This window comes from Carcharhinus amblyrhynchos, chromosome 34 (genome assembly GCF_965287045.1).
Source record: "Carcharhinus amblyrhynchos chromosome 34, sCarAmb.v2.hapA, whole genome shotgun sequence".
Taxonomy (NCBI): domain Eukaryota; kingdom Metazoa; phylum Chordata; class Chondrichthyes; order Carcharhiniformes; family Carcharhinidae; genus Carcharhinus; species Carcharhinus amblyrhynchos.
Genome location: NC_137357.1, coordinates 961,719 through 982,665, shown reverse-complemented (window position 1 = coordinate 982,665; position 20,947 = coordinate 961,719). Strand labels below are relative to the sequence as shown.

General features: G+C 43.7%; 2 protein-coding genes across 2 annotated transcripts in view; both read right to left on the bottom strand.

Annotated features, from left to right (window-relative positions):
- Nucleotides 1-6,088: 6,088 nt before the first annotated feature.
- On the bottom strand, nt 6,089-13,350 carry LOC145361222 (scavenger receptor cysteine-rich type 1 protein M130-like). The gene is made up of 6 exons (XM_080216859.1): nt 13,260-13,350; nt 12,167-12,490; nt 9,622-9,936; nt 8,311-8,625; nt 7,685-7,999; nt 6,089-6,273 (listed from the first exon to the last, which is right to left on the bottom strand). Exons 1-6 carry the CDS (start codon nt 13,348-13,350, stop codon nt 6,089-6,091), a joined length of 1,545 nt encoding a protein of 514 aa, XP_080072985.1.
- Nucleotides 13,351-17,697: 4,347 nt separating this feature from the next.
- Nucleotides 17,698-20,947, bottom strand: part of LOC145361221 (scavenger receptor cysteine-rich domain-containing protein DMBT1-like) — a 445,694-nt gene continuing 442,444 nt past the window's right edge. The window contains exons 4-5 of the mRNA XM_080216858.1: nt 17,992-18,315; nt 17,698-17,750 (exon numbers count right to left, since the gene is read on the bottom strand). Of these exons, the coding sequence (XP_080072984.1) occupies nt 17,698-17,750; nt 17,992-18,315 (377 nt within the window). The remainder of the gene's footprint in view (nt 17,751-17,991; nt 18,316-20,947) is intronic.

The window sequence follows — 20,947 nt, the reverse complement described above, 5'->3', positions numbered from 1 at the left end:
GTCTCCCAAACTGTGACTGGTGTAATATTCAATCTGATTGAAGGAGTCAATGCTTGAAGAAACTGGTAAACACAAAATAATTGGTTAGTTGGCAAATTTGTTACTGAGCCATTGCGATGTTATCATGGCAGAGAGTGATTCAGAAAGTCAGAGCAGAGATCACAACAAGTTCATCGCCTCTGTGGAAACATCCTAGCATTTGATCATGGCACCAATTTGGGCGAACAGTCAGCAGACTGACTGCAGTGATCCAAAGTGAAGAACCAGCACTGCCTTACTGGACAAAAGATGTTATTCTGGATCCGAAATGTGCAGTCCCTGAGGAAAGGTAATGTGTGAGATATCAGAGAATGAGGAATATGTATTAAAAAATAATCAATTGCATCTGGGTCAGTGGGCTGGCTTTTATGATCCAGAATCACTTTTCCCTGTTCTTTTATCTCCCTGCCTTTCATCCTCAGAGATGAAAATCCATAGAATCATAGACACACTACAGTGCAGAGGGAGGCCATTTGACCCACTGAGATTGCACTGACAATAATTTCACCCAGGCTGTGTCCCCGCAGCCAAACATATGAACCAACTTATCCCTCTGACATCCACTAAGAGGTAATTTAGCATGGCCAATCAAACACCTATGTACATCTTTGGACTATGGGAGGAAACCGGAAAACCTGAAGAAAAGTGACGCAGAAATGGGTGGAAGGTGTAACCTCTACACAGACTGTGTCCCAAGCCGGGAAATGAACCCATGTCCTGCACATATGAGGCAGTATTGTGTCACCGTGCCGTCAGCAGTAATGGAGTCGGGGTACCATAAGCAGAGACATGGGTCAAGGGTGGAGGAGGGAAAACACATTGTTAAGATGGCAGCGCGGGATCGTTGGGCGGAAGGGCATGTTTCCCGTGCTGTTGTTCTCCGTTCTTTGAATATTTCGTTATGTTAGTTAACATGCCATTTTTCACTAATATAATAGTCCTCCTTTGCCATCTTAACAAATAACATCATATTTTTCCCCCGATTCCATATCTCATTTGACTCAGTTCACTATTCCGCTGAGTCTAACACATTTCCCCTGTTGTTCTTCCTTGTTTGCATTGGCAATGTGTCTTTATATCTAATAGTTTGCATTTTTTTGCTTGTTCTATTTATACTTTAACTTTAATTCGGTCCAAAAATGGCTTTAAAACTACCAATTTTAGAAAAAAAATACGATTGCACTCCAGGAAATTTCCCAAATACTAATCTGTACTGTAATTAGGCGCTCTGTATGTGGCCAGCAGCAATAAAGTATTGAGTGTATTTACACATCCAATAAAATATTTTGCTTAATATGATTTAGATGAGACTTTGATATGTGCAAGTTGCAAAACAATTGGGAGTTGGAAATAGCTACCCTGCTTTCTATTTTTAAACAGAAGGCAAACATTTTCTTGAACAATAATGAGTATTGGTAATTTATTAAGCACACAAATCCTCTGAAGATAAATCAAGACATTTAAAATGTCTCCTTTCTACATGAGGACAGTGAGGTTAATGTTTCACTTGACCATGGCTAAAAGCGGGTAAACGTGAAGCAGTATTTTTCCATGCAGCTTAGGTTAAAAAAAATACACAAACCTGAACCACGAGATTGATTGGTTAGCTTGGCGGGAGGAATATCATCTATTTCTTCATATATGGCTTGATATATGACAGGATCCCAGCTCTCCGCGGCAGGTTCTGTTGGAGCAAGATTGGGGGAATGAGCATATTCTTACATTCTGGAACTATATTTCTGTTCATGATTTGTATTGATTTCATATCTCACTCTATGTAGAGGTTAGATTTGTACCAGGGTCCCGCAAAATTTACTTTGTTTCCCTGCATCATGAATCCAGAGATGATGCCACTGCCTCCATCACAGGGAACACTGGGGCATTTGGAGACCAGTGAAAGTCAGCGCATAAGATTGGAATCAAGAAAAGTCGCTGCGAGTTTAGACACTTGCAGTAGTTTTGTTTATCTGTTCAAAACCAGTGGTACAAAAGGCAGACATTCATCAGATTCCATGGCCATGTTTTAACATGGAGCAGGTCAGTAACCTGTCACCAGAGGGGCGCCACTCTATACCAACCATTCCCGAAACAAGGTGGTTCTCACCGCCTTGTTGCCTTGGAATGATTTTACAGGAAGTGCTGACACTTTGTTCCTATTAAGTCTGGGGACTGAACATGGAGCATCTGACTCAGAGAGCGGGACGCTATTCTCCGGCATGGATTCTGTAATATTAGTGGGATAGTTTTGCTGGGATGCATTTTGGCATTGATAATTGTGGAAAATCATACCATCACGCCTCAAAATGGGCGAAGTGCTGTTAGGAACTTAACACGACAAAAAAAAAAACTCAGTGTTGGTTTGCAACCAATTGTAAGTGGAAAGAAACTGTCATTTGCTAAATAATTAATGAACGCGTTGGAACACGGGAATTAGGAGCGAGATTGGGCAATTCAGCCATTTGAGCCCGCTCCAAAGTTCTATATGATCATGGCTGATCTTATCCTGGTCTCAAATCCACAAACCTGCCTGCACCATTTTAGATTTATCCAACTTTCATTGAGACACATATTTGTTTCTTTCTTGAATCTACTGACTGATATTGTTTTACATTTAAATTCCTGTCCTTTTGCAGTAAATGTGAAGATTCAAATTGTCATTCTTATGAAACGCTGCATTTGCACATTAACGTTCTGTCATTCATGCACAAGTACACCCAGATCCCTCTGCATTGACAAACTTTGAATATGCTTCCCATTTAAATAATAATTTACCTTTTTAATAGTTATTTTTTCTGCGAGCATGTTTGACCACAGATGTATCAACATTAAGCTCCATCTGTGACTTTCTGCTCCATTGTCCTAGCCTGCCAATATCCAACTGTAAACTCGATAATGTCATCAGGACCTGCTTTCCCACTCATCTTCGGATCATCCTCAAATCTTGTAGTGTTTCACTCTTGCCCGGATCACAGGTCAGTTATATCAGTTGTAAACTGTTGAAAACTGAACACTGCGTCATCCCTCGTATTAATTTTGCTCTCTATCCAGAGAAGGACAATTTTATCCCTATCCTATACTTTCTCTCATTCAGCCAATCCTCGATCCAAGCCAATATTCTGTGCCCAACCTCTGGGATCTAAAACTCATGTCCAAGGCCTTCAAGAATCTCAATGTGCCACATCCACGTGATGCTCATCATCCACCTCGCTATTTAAATCCTCAAAAAAAACTTGAGCAAGTTTGTCAGAAACAAGTTGTCCTTCATTAAATCGTGCTGACTCTGGATAATTCCGCTTTGTTTTCCATTGATCAGTTATCTCCTGCTCAATGACTGACTGCAACAACTTCCCAACATAGAGGTCAAAATACGTGGTCTACAGTTTGCCTCTTTTTGTGTCTCTTTTTTTTGAATCAGAGTATCATATTAGCGTGTTTCCAATCCACTGGTATCTTTCCAGAATCTCGGAAACAATGAAATAACAAAACAAGTGCACTATATCTGCTGCCATCTCCTTTAATATTAAAGTGTGCAGGTCATTAGAGTTCAATTTGTTGCATTAAAAAATCCAATTCCGTATCCCATGCACTGGTGGTTGGAGCAGGAAGATGAATGTAAATAACTCCCTCATTTATATGAAATATTTTACTGCTTCTCATGTGACTCGAAATAAATTACTGGTCAATACTCAGTTAGTTTGTTTTTGAAATGTATTCAAGTCATTGTATGTAAATCGGCAGAGAAGCCCCTCTGATGTATGAAGCAACATCCATGACTCAGCGTGGGTTCAGGGATATGATTCGGGCCTTACCCTTTATTGATGATCTTCTCTGCATTACTGCCAAAAGGGCGATTAACTCACAGATCAACAGGACACCGAGTGATATGCAGATCACCAGAGGGATGGAGGTGCTTTCATCTTCATATCCTTGATGAAAGATTCAAGGAAGTTTGTGAGATAAAGTGTCTACAATGCTTTAAATACTTACATGATTATCAAACACTCAGACTGTCGGTAGAAATTGTTAAAAAAAAGTGGCAAAACAAATGTGTGGCAACTATCAACGCTAATGTAAAATGAGGCGTAATAGTGATTGACATTTATTACTGAGACATACCTGAAGGTGTGGGCGGAACAGTCGGAGATAATTCCGGACCTGATGAAGATATGGTAAAAGAGAGACAATTATTCGCATTGTTGGTCAGAAAGACATTTGAAAAAATTAATTAACTTCAGCAAAAATGGGCGAAAAACGTCACACAGTCCCAAACCACACCGCTCAGTGGGACACTTACCAGAACAAATCACACTGACATCTTCCTTGTGATCACAGTCAGACTGAGCTGATGATGAAGGGCAGTCAAACAGAAAGGATTCGCTTCCGGTGCACTTCACCTCATCCAGCCAGATAGTACCGGTACCCTGCCCAAAAGCGGCCCCTCCTGTGGCCTCGAGAGCAGAGCCACAGCCCAGCTGTCTGCAGACAACACTGGCATCGTTCATATCCCAGGAATCATCACACACCGTGCCCCAGGCTCCATTACACCATATCTCCACTCTCCCGGAGCAACGGTTGTTACCTCCAGCCAAACGCAAACTTTGTCCTGGATTTGTTAAAGATAACAAATAAATTGTTAGCCTTTTTGTAGCACAAGAGAGGAATACAATCAGATGGCTGGTTTATTAAAGTTGGCAAAACACCTGATCCACGCTTGCAGATGTTCACAGTTTCCTGCTCTTGCTTCGGTGTCCCTCGCTCTGTTGATAAGACAAACATGTTGACTCCATGAGCTACATCAATGTTCCAAATCACATCTGCAAGCAGAATGATTGATTGTGTTACCTGAACACACGATGCCTGCATCTTCCCAATGAGTATAGTTGTGTTGAACCCACGGGTCTGGCTGGCATTGCTGAAGGGTCAACTCCAGTGAAAGGCACTCGATATCATCCAGCCAAATAGGCCTGGACCCCACTCCAAATCGGCGAGAGCCATAGTCAATGGAAACGGTTGGGCCACAATTAGCCTGTTCACAGATTACAGTTGCATCTTTTCCATCCAGGTTTCCTGAGTACACTGTTCCCCACGTCCCATTGTAGAACACTTCCAATCTGCCCTCACAGCGATGCTTTCCGTTCACCAATCGCACCTCTTTGTGCTCTGTCAAACAAATGATATATACCCAGATGATACCTTCTGTAACCAGTGTGTATAATATATGTCATTTGAGGTCACCGTTTGCCAGAATTATTTCGCAAAGATCACAAAAAAAATCTGAAATCGAACGATGTAATGAAGAATAAGCAACATTGAGTTTCAATGGGAAGGTTTGGGTGATGGACTCAATCAACTCTGGCCAAATCCTCCCTCATGTCTTTGTAGTTACCTTCATTTAACTGGAATCGCGCTCTATCAGATTCCGACTTCTCCCTCTCAAACTCCCGGGTAAATTCCGTCATGTTGTGGTCACTGTTCCCAAAGGGTTCTTTCACCTTAAGTTCCCTAATCAAATCTGCCTCATTGCACATCACCAAATTCAAAATTACCTCCTCCCCCGCTATGTCACAAGCTGGACCAGAAATCCATTTCTTAGACAGTCCACAAACTCCTTTTTCTGGGATTCACTACCTAACTGATTTCCCCACTTGGACTATGGGAAGTAAATGAGTGATAAAGAAACAGAAGGGAACACAATGAAGTGGATGGAACAAAGACTTCTGTGATAGTTATGTCCAGAATAAGAAAGTGAGCTTTTGTGCCAAATAGCTTTCCAAAGATTTTTTTTAACGTAATGTCGGAACACATCTTAACATAGAACATGTAACACTACAGCACAAACAGACCCTTCGGCCCACAAGTTGCGCCGATCACATCTTACGTATGAAGCTTCGATTATTACGTGCAGAAAGTGGGACATTTACCAGAGCACATGATCTTCACATCTTCTTTATGACTACAGTCGTGGTTCCCCCACAATGCATGGGGACATTCCCAGAGAAACGATTCATTCCCGGAGCATTCCAGATTATCCAACCAAATTGGCTGTGTGTCAGGTCCAGCCAAAGCAGGAAGAGGAAGCCGCAATGCATGTCCACAATCCAGCTGCACAATCCACGTCAGCGTCTGTTAGATCCCAGGAATCATCACAAACTGAGCCCCAGGTCCAGTTGTGATGAATCTCCAAACGGCCAGTACACCGGCTTCCACCACCAGAGAGCCTTAACTGCGTGTGTTCTAACAGAATAAGAATGGGAGGGTTACGTTTAATTCTAATGCATATTCATCTCACTGTTAAATTCAAAGTATTGCATCATCTGAAGTAAATTAAAACCTGTATTTAACTGCTGTTCACAGAGAAATTATTCACTGCTAAAAAAAAATCTTTTTCTGACGTAAAATTACAATTTTAGAGACTACCGATCTTCTAGATATTCGTATTTCTGACAATAATATAATCCAACGGTTTTCCGATTGGAACTGAACCTTTCATTCTTGCTTGCTTTGCTTTCCCAAGAATTGTGCTACTGTGGTGATTAGTTGTTCCACACAGAATGGTTTAAACAGATATGTTATACCTTGTTATTGACTACCTCATTTTGCCATACATACTTCATCACTTTTCTCGCTTGCTGTCCCATATCCATTGGAACAAACAAGAAATATGTAAATAGCCTGGCAGCGACTTGACCTTTCAGACAACGACCTTTCCTGCGAACTCACATAATTTGCTGCTAAAATGTTCAGCTTTCCCTTGTTTTGTCAGTAATGTAGATTTCCAACCTACCCCGACGGCCGCCGCCCCAAAAAGCATGAATACAATCAAAACGTTTCTAAATGAACCGCGCACATTCCAACTCACCAGCAGCGACCAGCGCACGCGCAAACCCGCTCTCACACCTCTCCCTCCCCAATTTCCTCCCCTTCCCCCTTGCTGACCAACAGCACCACTGTTGAGGAATTTGCGGATTTTCACAGTATCTTCATTGCTGTGTTGATGTAACCCTTACTTGTGTCTAATAAGGAAACTATCTGATTTACATTGGCTGTTCTTCCATCAACATAAATTTGCTTCAAAATATCATGGTCACGTTCAACAGCATTAATACACTCCACCACCGCCCACCGCTTAGTTACCCCAGCCACGCCACACGAGCCTGAGAACCAGCGTGGATTGATTTAATTCACTGGATAGTTTGGATTTCCGTCATATCTGACACTTTCAGATGTGACTTCAGCAAGCCTTTCCTCATACTTAGTTAACGTTCATGATTTTGGTGACTGGGACACAAGATTGCAATTTCATTCTTCTACATGACCCCCTCTCTCCCTTCGCTGTGCTGTTGTAACCCACCCGACACTGATCAGCATATTATTTCCCACTGCCAATTCTGTCTTTATTGGTCTCAATTTACTGATGGAAATTACTTCGAGATTTAAAAAGACGTTAATTTTTTTTATTAAATTGTTGTTGTCATAATATTCCAAACTATGTGTTTATTTCCGCCGTGACGTTCTGTTCTGCATCCTGGCGCCTGTCTCAAATATCTCAGCTATGTGTTCCCGAAGAAGAAGGGAAGTAGATTCCCACTTGACCAAGATTACATCTTTCCCTTTCTGTTTCTGGAAAAGTGACCTGTTTATTCACCTGAGCACAGAACCCCTACGCCGAGGCTGTCACTGCGATGCGGGTTCAATGTGAATGTGCTGCACTTCCGGAGATGCGATTCGTTTCCTTCACACCGGACATCATTCACCCACACAGGCCCTTCACCCTCTCCGTACTTTGAATTGTTATAGGCGGTTACCGCTTCGCCGCAGCCCAGCTGTCTACAGGCCACATGAGCGTCATTCAGATCCCAGAGGCTGTCCTGCACTCTGCCCCAGCTGTGGTTGTAGTAAATCTCCACTCGCCCATCACACCGACTTCCCCCATTCATCAACCTCAGTGACCAGTTTTCATCTAGGCGAAGAAAGACATGGAGAACAGTGGTTACAGTGCAGCAAATTAAATCAATTTGATACATCTCTCACCAGAGCAGCTCCCCCGGTGCAGTGGTGAAGGATGTGATGAGAGGCTGCTGAGTACAGTCAGACAGGAGGCTGAACAGCCAGCGTGGCTGCTCTGAATCTGGATCAAATAGTTTGATAGAGGGATGAATAATACATCTTTTTGGAACTCGAGGATGGGCCAGCAGTTGGGCGGAAAAATGTAGAAACATCCTCATCAATCCCCACCCTCTGTTTTATCATTATCTTGATTTAGGAACTCACCGGAGCAGATGACACTGGCGTCATTTCCATGTGAGCAGTTAAACGTGTCGACGGGTGAAACCGGACACTCCCACAACCGGGACTCGTTCCCGCGGCAGCTGCAGTTTTCCTTCCACATTCTCCCATTTCCCTTCCCAAAGGCTGCTCCTCTCGGGATTTTCTCTACCACTCCACACTGAAGATGCTCACAGACCACAGTGGCGTCTTCGAAACCAAAGTAAACATCACAGAGCGTCCCCCAGTGTCCTCCATGCAGCACTTCCACCCGGCCGGAGCACCTGTCCTTTCCACCAACCAATCTCGGCCCATGGTTTCCTGTTTCATTTACAAATACAGATCCAAATAATTTCTTGAAATTAGAAGAAATAAATGCCAGTTTTTTTTTTAAGGGAAAAAACACACTGCATCGACAAACATTTTCCACTGTTCACAGACTTTCACATGGAACTAATTGACATCACATGCGATGTTTGTGTGAAGGTAATTCAGACTAAAGCGAACAGTCCATTCTGAAGAGAAAAGCTCATGTGCATTTGGCAGAATATAGGGGCTTTGGAGAAGGGCCATAATATATTTGAAATAAACTACAATGTTTAAGCATTGCATTACGATGCAATTATAAAACGATCTCCTCTGGAGCAACAACCTGAGCCTAAAATAGAAGATGTACTTCCAAAATTAGACAGCATCTCGCATCAGGAAATTCAGCAAGTGAATGTCCTTCGAAAAGCTATTGCATTATTCTGAGAATAATGCGCATTATTGACGCATTTTCCATGCTTTGAAATCTCCAATATACATGTGTACAATTTTCCACGGTTCACTGGATGTAAAACATGAACTCGCAATGTCGTTACTGATCTCATCCAATTATTTTGTTCGATGAAAGATGATTGAAACAAAAAAAAACTTTTTTTTTTCTGCTGTGCCAATATCCTCTTTAAGTGTAAACAGAGTTCCAGTCTGATATTGTCCATGCAGTGGGATCATCGCTTGGGAGGGAGCGCACGACTGCCTAGCAGCTCCACAAAGAATGTCTTATCACGTGTTTCAAGGAAATCTATGTCCGGCCTGGGCACTAAATCAGTCATAATACTTTGCTAATTTCAGAACATTCATAGAAATGTAAACATTTCCAAATTGCAAAAAGTGAGCATCCTTTGAAATGTTGTTCCAAAATTACAACAAATGACAGTGAAATATGATGGTCTGGTTGGACATGTCCATGTTAGAGAGAGAGAGATCTGCAATCTCTCTGTTGTTGAAATATGAAGAACATTTTTAAATTAATGCTCACAAGTCTGTACTCACCGGAACAGATCACACTGACATCTTCCCTGTGAATGCACCCGGAACGATTTACAGGAACAATGGGACAGTCCGTCAGGCTTGTCTCGCTGCCTTTACATTCAAATCTATCGGTCCATATAGGTCCAGCACCCTTCCCAAAATAAGCCCCGTTTCTAATGGAAACAGGGACTCCACACTGCAGCGCAGCACAGACCACTCTGGCGGCATTCCAATCCAAGTCACGGTCACACACTGTACCAGATTCTGTATGGTTATGGATCTCCAATCTGCCGGAGCATGGGGAAGGCCCGGATACTAGTTTTGGAAATCTGTGGGCTGAACAACAAGAAATCACAAAATACTAATTATTATCAAAAACATGTTCACATCCGCTTAATTAGGTTCTATCATGATTGGTTCAGAATTTGGTTCCCCATGGCCGACCCTTAATCCAACGATGGGGAATTATCGAGGTAAAAACGTAGGGTGCGACCTGGATTAGATGGTCTGTTGGGGAAACGCAACGGGCTGAATGTTCTTTTCTGCATTAAGAAATTTTATAATAAAAAAAAAGATGCTTCATCAAGTTCATTTGATGTTAATTATTATTCTCTCCAGAAGCCATGCGTCTTACAGCGATTCCTCTGAAACACTCTTTCCCATCTGTCCTTAAATTGAACTGACTGCTGGTGTATCTCAATGAATCCTGCGTTTTACTGCCTCCTAACTCCCGGTGATGGGAAATATCACAATGTACAACAGGCGGACATGAATCAATAATATCTGGAATTATTTGTCCAGGGGCGATCTAACTTATAGACACCAAACGGAATTATACATTTGATATTCGGCGCTGAAACGTCATGAGAATAAACGCTCTGAAATTACTTCAACCAGAAGTGGCGATTAGGAAACAACACTCGAGCATTACTGAGGGTCCATGGGCACCAGTAAAATGTAAATAGAAATAGAATCCTACAGTGCAGAAAGAGGCTGCTGCAAACACGATGCCACCCATGCCCTACCCCCATATATTATAGCCACTAATCCCTCTAACCTTCGCTACCCTGGACGCTAAGTCGCAGCTTCTTAGCATGGCCAATCAACCTAACCCGCACATCTTTGGACTGTGGGACAAAACCGAGTACCCGGAGAAAACCCACGCAGACACGAGGAGAATGTGCACATTCCACACAGACAGTGACCCGAGCAGAGAATCGAACACAGAACTCTGGAGCTGTGAAGCAGCAGTGCTAACCACTCTGCTACCGTGCCGTCCCAAAGGCTAGGGACAAACCGTAATCAAAAATCCTCCCAGAATTTCAGCATTTCTATTTGGACGGTGAGAGTGTGAAGGGACAGAGCTTCTGCATCAAGTTTCAAGAACATTGTTCAGTCCATATCTGGAATTTGAATGAACAATAACTGCATCCTTGAAATGGTCTCCTGTTCTGGAAAGCAGTCCAGTGAGAGTGTCCCAGGTTACTGGTTACTGAGTCTCGGCACCATCTACTTCTATCAGTTTACACCGTGTGAAATCTGCCTGAAGCTGCAGCAGCTTTAAATATTAAAACAACTAATCTCCCTTCATTTTATTCTGGAGAAAATATCGACTGCCGCACATTTGAATGGAACCCTCATCCAATAAAGTTTCTGATTTATCTCCCTGATAAACTCTAAAGGTAAAGTCGTCCGAAGGAAATAACACGAATAACGTGTTGGTATTCATCAGATTTGGGGTATGAGAGGGAGGTAAGTTGCCAAATAGTATCACGCATTTTGGGAAGAGGATTTACATGGCAATTATTAAAACAACACGCCTGGAGAGACAGGGGATATCCAGCCAGTCCCCTCTCACACAGGATCAGAAAATGTTGGAACAATTCAGCAGCTGTGGTCGAATTTTTGGCGAGGGAAGAATAGAGGGAAGTTTTCAGTCTGCATGACTCTCCTCCAGACCCTTCCCATCCTCACTCCGCTCTTGGAACACCTTCAATCTGCCCACTGATTGCTGCTCTGAAAGTAGCCGCAGTGACTGGATAAGCGCTCTATGGCCTCCACAATCAATAGTCAGTAAATGTCAAACACATGGACCGAGACACCAGTATTTAATGCAGAGACAACCGCCAGGTCCTTTTTCCTGTGCCGTGTTGTTCTTTGTTCTTTGTTCTGAAACAAACGCTGCGGGCAGATGAAGATGAACTGTTGCTCAGCAGAAGTCTGATTGTTGTCCAGGATTTGCTCTGTGTGGCCCTGGAATGTTTCATTATTTGCTGAATGGTGATCGGAACTGAACAGTGAGGAACCAGAAGCGAGCAACTCCTCTCCTGAACATAGCTAACAGCAAGCGCTCAGCTCAAGGACACAGCGGGCCTATGCACGGTTGTGGAAATTGTTAGTCATTCGCATTGTTGTTGCTTTATCCTGGTGTTAATGCAACATCACTTCTATTTTCAGGACACTGAAGTTATTCACAACTCACGTTACTACTGTATACATTCTCACAACACGTTACCTGCCCTTTCACGGAGAGTAGGCCGTAGATGAGAGACAGATTTTTTTTTACCTGAACAAATCACGCCAGCATCACTGGAGTGCGGAAAGCGAGAGTCAGAATAGTGGCCCCATTGATATGAGCGACATTCCCGCAGGGCGGTCTCGGTCCCTTCGCACTCAACATCAGACGTCACAATGGGTCCGGATCCTTCCCCAAAGCGAGCCCGGCGGGGTGCAGAGAACGCGGTCCCGCAGCCCAGCTCCCTGCACACAACATCGGCGTCCCGCTGGTCCCAGAGATAATGATGCACAGTCCCCCACTGTCCCCTGTAGTGAACCTCCACTCTCCCAGCGCACCGACTCTGTCCATTCGCAAGTCTCAAGTTCACCGCCTCTGTAAAACACAGAAATAAACCAACAGTTATTGGCCACCTGATGCAGCAACTCAGATAAAAATCAAGCATCGAGTGTGTCCAAGAGCTCAACAAACCGCGGGAGAATAACAGACATTCAGGTGGAAACGGGAATATGGATTGACAGTGGGAAACATCAGCAAATCAATTGGAAGTTGCAAGCCTCATTCGGCTGCGTCAGGCAGAAGTGACGATAGGTGTTTAATTGATTAAATGCATTCAGGTCAGGACTGACATGCTCCGCGAGCCACCATACTGCCTGGACTAATATAGTGGAATTCCAATCCTAACATGGATTTGATATTTGTCACCGCTGTCGAACCAGGGTTACCCTATACATTTGGCTGAATTGAACAGTCAGGTAGTCTCCAGCCGTTCCCGGGGCAGTTAAGTGCAGTGAGCTTTCGGCGGAACCCGAACATAGCGGTGTTGGAAGGGACAGAAGACGGCGCTGCATTTCAGCGCTGGCTGGTAACGACCGTAGTTAAAAAATCATTTCGAAACAGTAGCAGGACTACTTTGCCTGTCACCCACCTCCTCGGAGGCCTAATTTAACACCGTTCTGAATTGGAGAGCAGCAATTAAAGATTTTCAGGAAAACATTGCAAGAACATTTTCCTTCACAACTGACAGGGGTACATTGAACCATATCATTGAACGCAAAGGTACTGAATTTATTTTCTGGGTTTATCATTCAGCTGGATGGATTAGTGCAGTAAAATGTCAGATATGAACTTGGAGAGCGATTACCTGATGGATAAGCCTGGTCTGCCTGAAATGAAATTTTGAAAATTAGTCTTTGCCGGGACGCGAGATGAATGAAACTGCAAAAACCGTGCATCTCAAATCAACACCGCAGATCTGTGGTATTCCTTCGCTATATGATTTGCAAGCACTTGCTGTTAAAAAGTTTATTCAAGTCACCACACCCGCGATGTCATGGCCCATGAATACCCTGGCTTCATGTATTAAACACGTGGAACCGTATTGCCGAACAGAGACCTTTCGTGTCAGTCAAATCCCCGAATCCCTTTTAGTTCCTCGTTTACATCAGAGAATCAACAGGACAGTGATTCCTGTCTCCGGTTGGATTGCTGAAAATTATGACCTGATACAGAGAATAACAATGATACAGTTACTCCAATATCTCTACACCACCGTCCACAATACGGACAGTGCATGATTTGTTTCCGAATGCACACAATCCTCAGCGATCCTTATCAACTATTCACAAACAATATCACACTACTTCCAATTATGTTGTACTCATTGCTAGAATTGTGAGATAACATTTCAAAATTTACTCACAAAGTTCACTATTCCAAGGTCCAAACGGAATTTCTGGACCCTCTTCACCCATTCCGTCTTTCTATTTTTTGCTCCACTTTTCAGCGTTCAGTAATTCCCCCAGTGAATCATTGACCCATTTCAAAATCACAGAATAAAGAAAAGTACAGCCCAGAAACAGACCCTTCGGTCCATCAATCCCCTGTCCATCATGATGCCCAACTAAGAAAAGAAAACATTCTGCCCTATTTCCGTCCGTATCCTTCTAGTATCTCCTTATTCATGTACCCATCCAGAAGCATCTTAAATGTTGCTCATGTATCAACTTTTGTCACCTCCTCTGGCAGCGCGTTCCAGGCATGCACTACTTTCTGAGCTTCTCTCAGACATCTTCCTCAAACTTTCCCCCTCTCACCTTAACCGTGCGCCTCTTTCTTGCTCCAGCAGATCACTAATGACACTAACAAGCAATGAAATAGAAGGTGCTGGTCAGCAGCTGATTTGCTGGAAATACCAGCCGTAACCTGAATCATTTGTGTACCGTGTAGATGATACACAACAACAAATGACCAAGACTCACTCGAGGGTTCATCCCAAACCCGCGATTTCTGCCACCTAAAAGTACAAGGACATACCTAGGGCAATACCCTGAATTGCGCATTCCCTTCGGTCAACATGCTGAGTTCGGATGAAATCGGAGTTGTTTGATTCTCGTGTGAGCTCAATCCCTAATCTCACTATGCCTGCACCAGTGCATCATGTACTGCTGTCAAGCAGCAGAAAAGGCTCAGACATCAATTCCTGAAGACAACTGGGTACAGACAATAAATGCTGCCATTGCCAGGGACGCTGACCTCACAAGAGATAGCATAATAATAACAGAAGTGTAAAGGCCGTGGCTGAATGTGGGGCATTAACTTTTGTTTTGGAAAGAGATATAGAGACGTGGAAAGTTTGGTACTGTAAAATGTAAGCCCATTTAAAGATCATGAAATGTCATTCGCACAAAACAGTAAGGCAGCAAATACATCTCTCCATGACTGAGTATTCCATCAGTCAACGTTTTACCTTAAATTATGAGACCTGACACGTAACAAATAAATGTCAGTTTTATGAGTTTAACGAATGACATAACAACACATTTGTAGTTCAAAACTACCGCAAACACTAGAACCGTTTAGCTCGCAACAAGAAGGACAAATTTGGAGTCGTTCGTGGAACCATAATTGCCAAATTTATGACAATACCAAATTAACACTTGCCCTAATAAAATATATCAAAGAAGCTTACTGTATAAAATGGCTCCAAACATTTTACAAAGAAACAGTGGAGTTTGCCAATCTAGGAAGAGTAACGGGATTTCATAGCTCGATATAAGGTACAGAAAGGTGAGTGAATATTTAGTGTTTGGATAGAGACTGACAACTATCCAGTGGTTAATACACAAAGTTGATGTTAATGTTTGGTTTAGAAAGCTTTGTTTTGATTTCTAAAGCTCATTGTTCCGATTTTTTACTTTCCTATTATTTGGCGGATGCAACTGATATGAAGTATACTGCTTACTATGACAGTTAAAGGAATGTTGGTCCCATTTAGATTTAATATTTAACTTTTCAGCATTTCCAGCCGTGTCCAGGACTCCAACTCAATATATATATATATATAATATATTCTTACATTTGGCAGCTCACTGTACCACACGAAGGGCATACAACTCTTCCACTGAGAAATATCTATCCCTAATCTGTGCACGCATTCTATTGGTAGTAAGTATACATTTCAGTGGGGTTCCACAATTGGTTAATTCACGTAGATTCCATTCGGCAATCTATGCTATTCTAACAGTGGCGGCGATCTCCACCAAGACTGCGCTGTTCAGCTAGAATTTCGATTCATGTATGTCCCGTCTGTACAACAGACGCAGTGGAATATTTTCCTCAAAATATTCCTCAACTTTCCTCAAAATATATTACGATTATTTTCTACAAGTTAATTCAACGATTTCGATATTCACTTCATAACTGCGAGCTAACTGGTGATTCTAATCAAATTTCAATGAGGTGATTTTATTCAGCTGAGGATTTATTACGTTGCAACATATCATTTGTTCTGCTTTCATTAATAAGACATATTATTTCAAGCAACTGGACAGTCCAAACATTATTTTTTAAATATTTTGTTTCGCGGAATCTCTATCGTTTCCTGCGTGAAGTATTTGATAACAGTAATGGGGCGCTTCTCTATCAGTTAACCAGCATTTTCAGTGGCATTCGGAAGAATAAATTTACGCAAAGAGGCAACTTGGGAACTGAGCGAAAATGAACCAAGTCAACGACTTAAATGGAACTTCTTGGCCTGTGGAAGGAAATGAAAGAACAAGTCTCGATCTGCCACAGAAAACGCCAGGAGACACAGAGAGAACATAAAACCCTGGCATACTTTTGAGAAATAACAATAATTAGAACCTGAAAATTATCACGGCATAGAAATATTAATTTAACACATTCTGGTAATATTCTGGTTGGAGATGTGAGGCAACTGAGCAACAAACGTCACAAACCAAATCACGCATATTTAGCAAATTACATCATCAACATAACAAGATAAGTGTTTTCTTCATATTATTGAAGTTGTTTAATGTTAATATTAATTGCTACTGGCTACTGAGTCTAGACAACATCTCCTTCTATCAGTTTACACTGTGTGAAATCTGCCTGAAGCTGCAGCAGCTTTAAATGTTAAAACAACTAATCTTCTTTCATTTTATTCTGGAGACAGTATCGACAACTGCACATTTGTTTAAAATCCAACCTCCTGAACACATTGTTCCAGCACAATTTATTCAAACACAACAGAACACTCCACCAAGGATCTGATTTATCTCCCTGACAGCATCTGAAGGAAAACTTGTCCAACACAAATAACACGTTGGAAATTTTGTAGGAACAGTTGGAATTCATCAGATTCAGGGTGTGAGAGGGGGATTGTTTCCAAGTATTATCAAACACTTGGAGAAGAGGATTTACATGACAGTTATTAAAACATGCCTGGAGAGACAGGGGATATCCAGCCAGTCCCCTCCCACCAAAAAAACCGATAATGTTGGAACAATTCAGCAGCTGTGGCAGAATTAGTGGTGAGGGAAGAATAGAGGGAAGTTTCCAGACTGCATGACTCCTCCAGACCCTTCTCATTCTCACTCCGCTCTTGGAACACCTTCAATCTGGCCACTGATTGCTGCTCTGAAAGTAGCCGCAGTGACTGGATAAGCGCTCTATGGCCTCCACAATCAATAGTCAGTAAATGTCAAACACATGGACAGAGACACCCGGATTTAGTTCAGAGACAGCCGCCAATTCTGATGGAATGCTGAATGATCCGGACTCCCCTTAAGTATATCCCTGTCCACAGCCAGGCGATCACAGAATGCCTGGCCTTTTGACTCTGCACAGGCAAGACCGGGATGCATTAGCATGCCCTGGACTCCCATGACCCTCCCCCTCTCTCCACACAAGCCTGTCCGCCCCCGCCCCCGCCCCGCCAGCTCCCCGCCCCCCATCGCTCTGCCAGCGTGGTAGCTGACAAGTCCGTCTATGTTTTCAGGCGTGTGCTTCTGTCGGCTGATGCATGATATGAGGGGTAGTCGTGGAGAGCTCGAAAGGTTTGGGGATCGGGATGCCTCGAGCCTATCTCTGGGGTGGAATCACATCTTCATCTGAGGGTACAACTTCTGGACTCCTGTGCAACAAATGGGCTTAAGAAATCGGACGACATGAAGTTAAGTTAAAATAGCAGAACAAACCAAACGCTGCGGACTAATTAAGATCAACCATTGCTCAGCAGAAGCCTGATTGTTGTCCAGGATTTGCTCTGTGTGACCCTGGAATGCTTCATTATTTGTTCAATGGTGATCGGAACTGAACAGTGAGGAACCAGGAGTGAACAACTCCTCTCCTGAACATAGGTAACAGCAAGCGCTCAGCTCAAGGACACAGCGGGCCTGTGCACGGTTGTGGAAATTGTTAATCATTCGCATTGTTGTTGCTTTATCCTGGTGTTAATGCAACATCACTTCTATTTTCAGGACACTGAAGTTATTCACAACTCACGTTACTACTGTATACATTCTCACAACACTTTGTCTGCACTTTCACGGAGAGTAGGCTGTAGGTGACAGACAGATTTCTTTTTTTACCTGAACAAATCACGCCGGCATCACTGGAGTGCGGAAAGAGAGAGTCAGAATAGTGACGCCATGTCTTTGAGCGACATTCCCGCAGGGCGGTCTCGGTCCCTCTGCACCGAACAGCTGACGTCACAATGGGCCCGGATCCTTCCCCAAAGTGAGCCCCGCCTGGTGCAGAGAGCGCGGTCCCGCAGCCCAGCTCCCCACACACAACATCGGCATCCCGCAGGCCCCAGTTATAATGGTGCACAGTCCCCCACAATCGTCTGTAGTAAATCTCCACTCTCCCAGAGCACCGACTCTGCCCATCCGCCAGTCTCAGCTTCACCGTCTCTGTAAAATACAGAAATAAACCTTATTGACCAATTGATGCAGCAGGTCAGATCGGAATCAAGTCCAATATCGAGTGTGTCCAGGATCTCAACAAACCTTGGGATAATATGAGGCATTGCAAGTGGAAGTAGGCATATGGATTGACAGTGGGAACAATCCGCAAATCAGTTGGAAGTTGGAGGCATCATTCGGCTGCGTCAGGCAGGATTCCGGGTAGGTGTTTATTTGATTCAATCCACACAACTCAGGACTGTCATGGTCCCCAGTCCACCACACTACCTGGACGAATGTAGTGACATTCCAGTCCTCGTATGGATTCGATACCTGTCATCATTGTCAAACAAGGCGGCCCGAAAGCAACCGGCCGAATTGGACAGTCAGGTAGTCTCCAGCCCTCCCGGGGCAGTAACATGAGGCCAGTTTGTGGCGCAACCCCAATATATCTGGGAGATTTTGTTATGGATTTGCAGCAGATGGAAAGGATTGAGTACGTGAATATTAAGGAGGAGGATGTGTTGGAACTTTTGAATTCTATCAAGGTAGATAAGTCGCCGGGACCAGATGGGATGTACCCCAGGATACTGTGGGAGGCGAGGGAAGAGATTGCAGAGCCCCTGGCGATGATCTTTGCGTCGTCAATGGAGACGGGAGAGGTTCCAGAGGATTGGAGGATTGCGGATGTAGTTCCTATTTTTAAGAAAGGGAACAGAGATAGCCTGGGAAATTACCGACCGGTGAGTCTGACCTCAGTGGTTGGTAAGCTGATGGAGAGGCTTCTGAGGGACAAGATTTACGAACATTTGGAGAGGTTTGACATGATCAGGAATAGTCAGCATGGATTTGTCAAGGGCAGGTCGTGCCTTACAAGCCTAGTTGAGTTCTTCGATAATGTGACTGAACACATTGACGAAGGAAGTGCCGTGGACGTGGTGTACATGGACTTCAGCAAGGCGTTTGATAAGGTCCCCCATGCAAGACTTCTTGAGAAGGTGAGAGGGCATGGGATCCAAGGGCCTTTGGCCTTGTGGATCCAGAACTGGCTTGCCTGCAGAAGGCAGAGAGTGGTTGTGGATGGGGCTTTTTTCTGAATGGAGGTCAGTCACCAGCGGAGTGCCTCAAGGATCTGTTCTGGGACCCTTGTTGTTTGTCATTTTCATAAATGACCTGGATGAGGAAGTGGAGGGATGGGTAAGTAAGTTCGCTGATGACACGAAGGTCGGTGGTGTTGTGGATGATCTGGAAGGATGGCAAAAGTTGCAGCAGGACATAGATAGGATGCAGGACTGGGCGGAGAAGTGGCAGATGGACTTCAACGTGGATAAATGTGTAGTCGTCCATTTTGGCAGAACCAACGGGATGAACGAGTACACTATCAAGGGCAGAAGTCTGAGTAGTGTTGAGGAGCAGAAGGATCTTGGGGTCCGGGTCCACAGGACTCTTAAATCGGCCTCGCAGGTGGAGGAGGTGGTCAAGAAGGCGTATGGTGTACTGGCCTTCATTAATCGAGGGATTGAGTTTAGGAGTCGGGAGGTAATGCTGGAACTTTATAAGACCCTTGTCAGGCCTCATTTGGAGTATTGTGCGCAGTTCTGGTCGCCTCACTATAGGAAAGATGTAGAAGCTATTGAAAGGGTGCAGAGGAGATTTACAAGGATGTTGCCTGGACTGGGAGGCATGCCTTATGAAGTTAGGTTGAGGGAGCTGGGACTCTTTTCCCTGGAGAGACGAAGGTTGAGAGGCGACCTGATAGAAGTTTACAAAATGTTGAGAGGAATAGATAGGGTGGACTCTCAGAGGCTATTTCCCCGGTTTGAAATGGTCGCTACGAGAGGACACAGATTTAAGGTGCGGGGAGGGAGGTTCAGAAGTGATGTTAGGGGTAAGTTTTTCACTCAGAGGGTGGTGAGTGAATGGAATCGGCTGCCGTCAGTGGTGGTGGAGGCGAACTCGCTGGGGTCTTTTAAAAGACTTCTGGATGAGTATATGGGGTTTAATGAGATTGAGGGTTATAGATAGGTCTGTAGGTTGGTAGGCGTTGATGTGATCGGCGCAACTTGTGGGCCGAAGGGCCTGTTTGTGCTGTAGTGTTCTATGTTCTATGTTCTATACCAGTGGTGGAAGGGCCACAAAATCGCACTGCATTTCAGCGCTGGCGAGAAACTCGGCAAGTGAAAAATTATTTCTAAACGGCAGCGGGACCATTTTGCCTCTCACTCTGCTCCTCTGGGAAATAATTTAATGCCGCTCTGACTTAGAGAGCAGCAATAAAAGATTTTCGGAGAAACATAGGAAGAACATTCTCCTTCACAACTGACAGGCAGACATTGACCGGAACCATTGAACACAAAGATGCTGACATTGTCTGAGGGATTTATCATTCAGTTGGATGGATTAGTGCAGTAAAATATCAGATATGAACTTGGAGGGCGATTACCTGATGGGTGAGCCTGGCTGTTCCCTGGTCTGCCTGAAATGAAATTTTGAAAATTAGCCTTTGCTGGAACACGAGATGAATAAAACTGCAGAAACTATACATCACACAGTCAACACCGAGGATCTGTGTTATTTCTTCACTATATGATTTGCAAACACTTGTTGGTAAAACGTTTTCTTCAAAATACCACACCGGTGG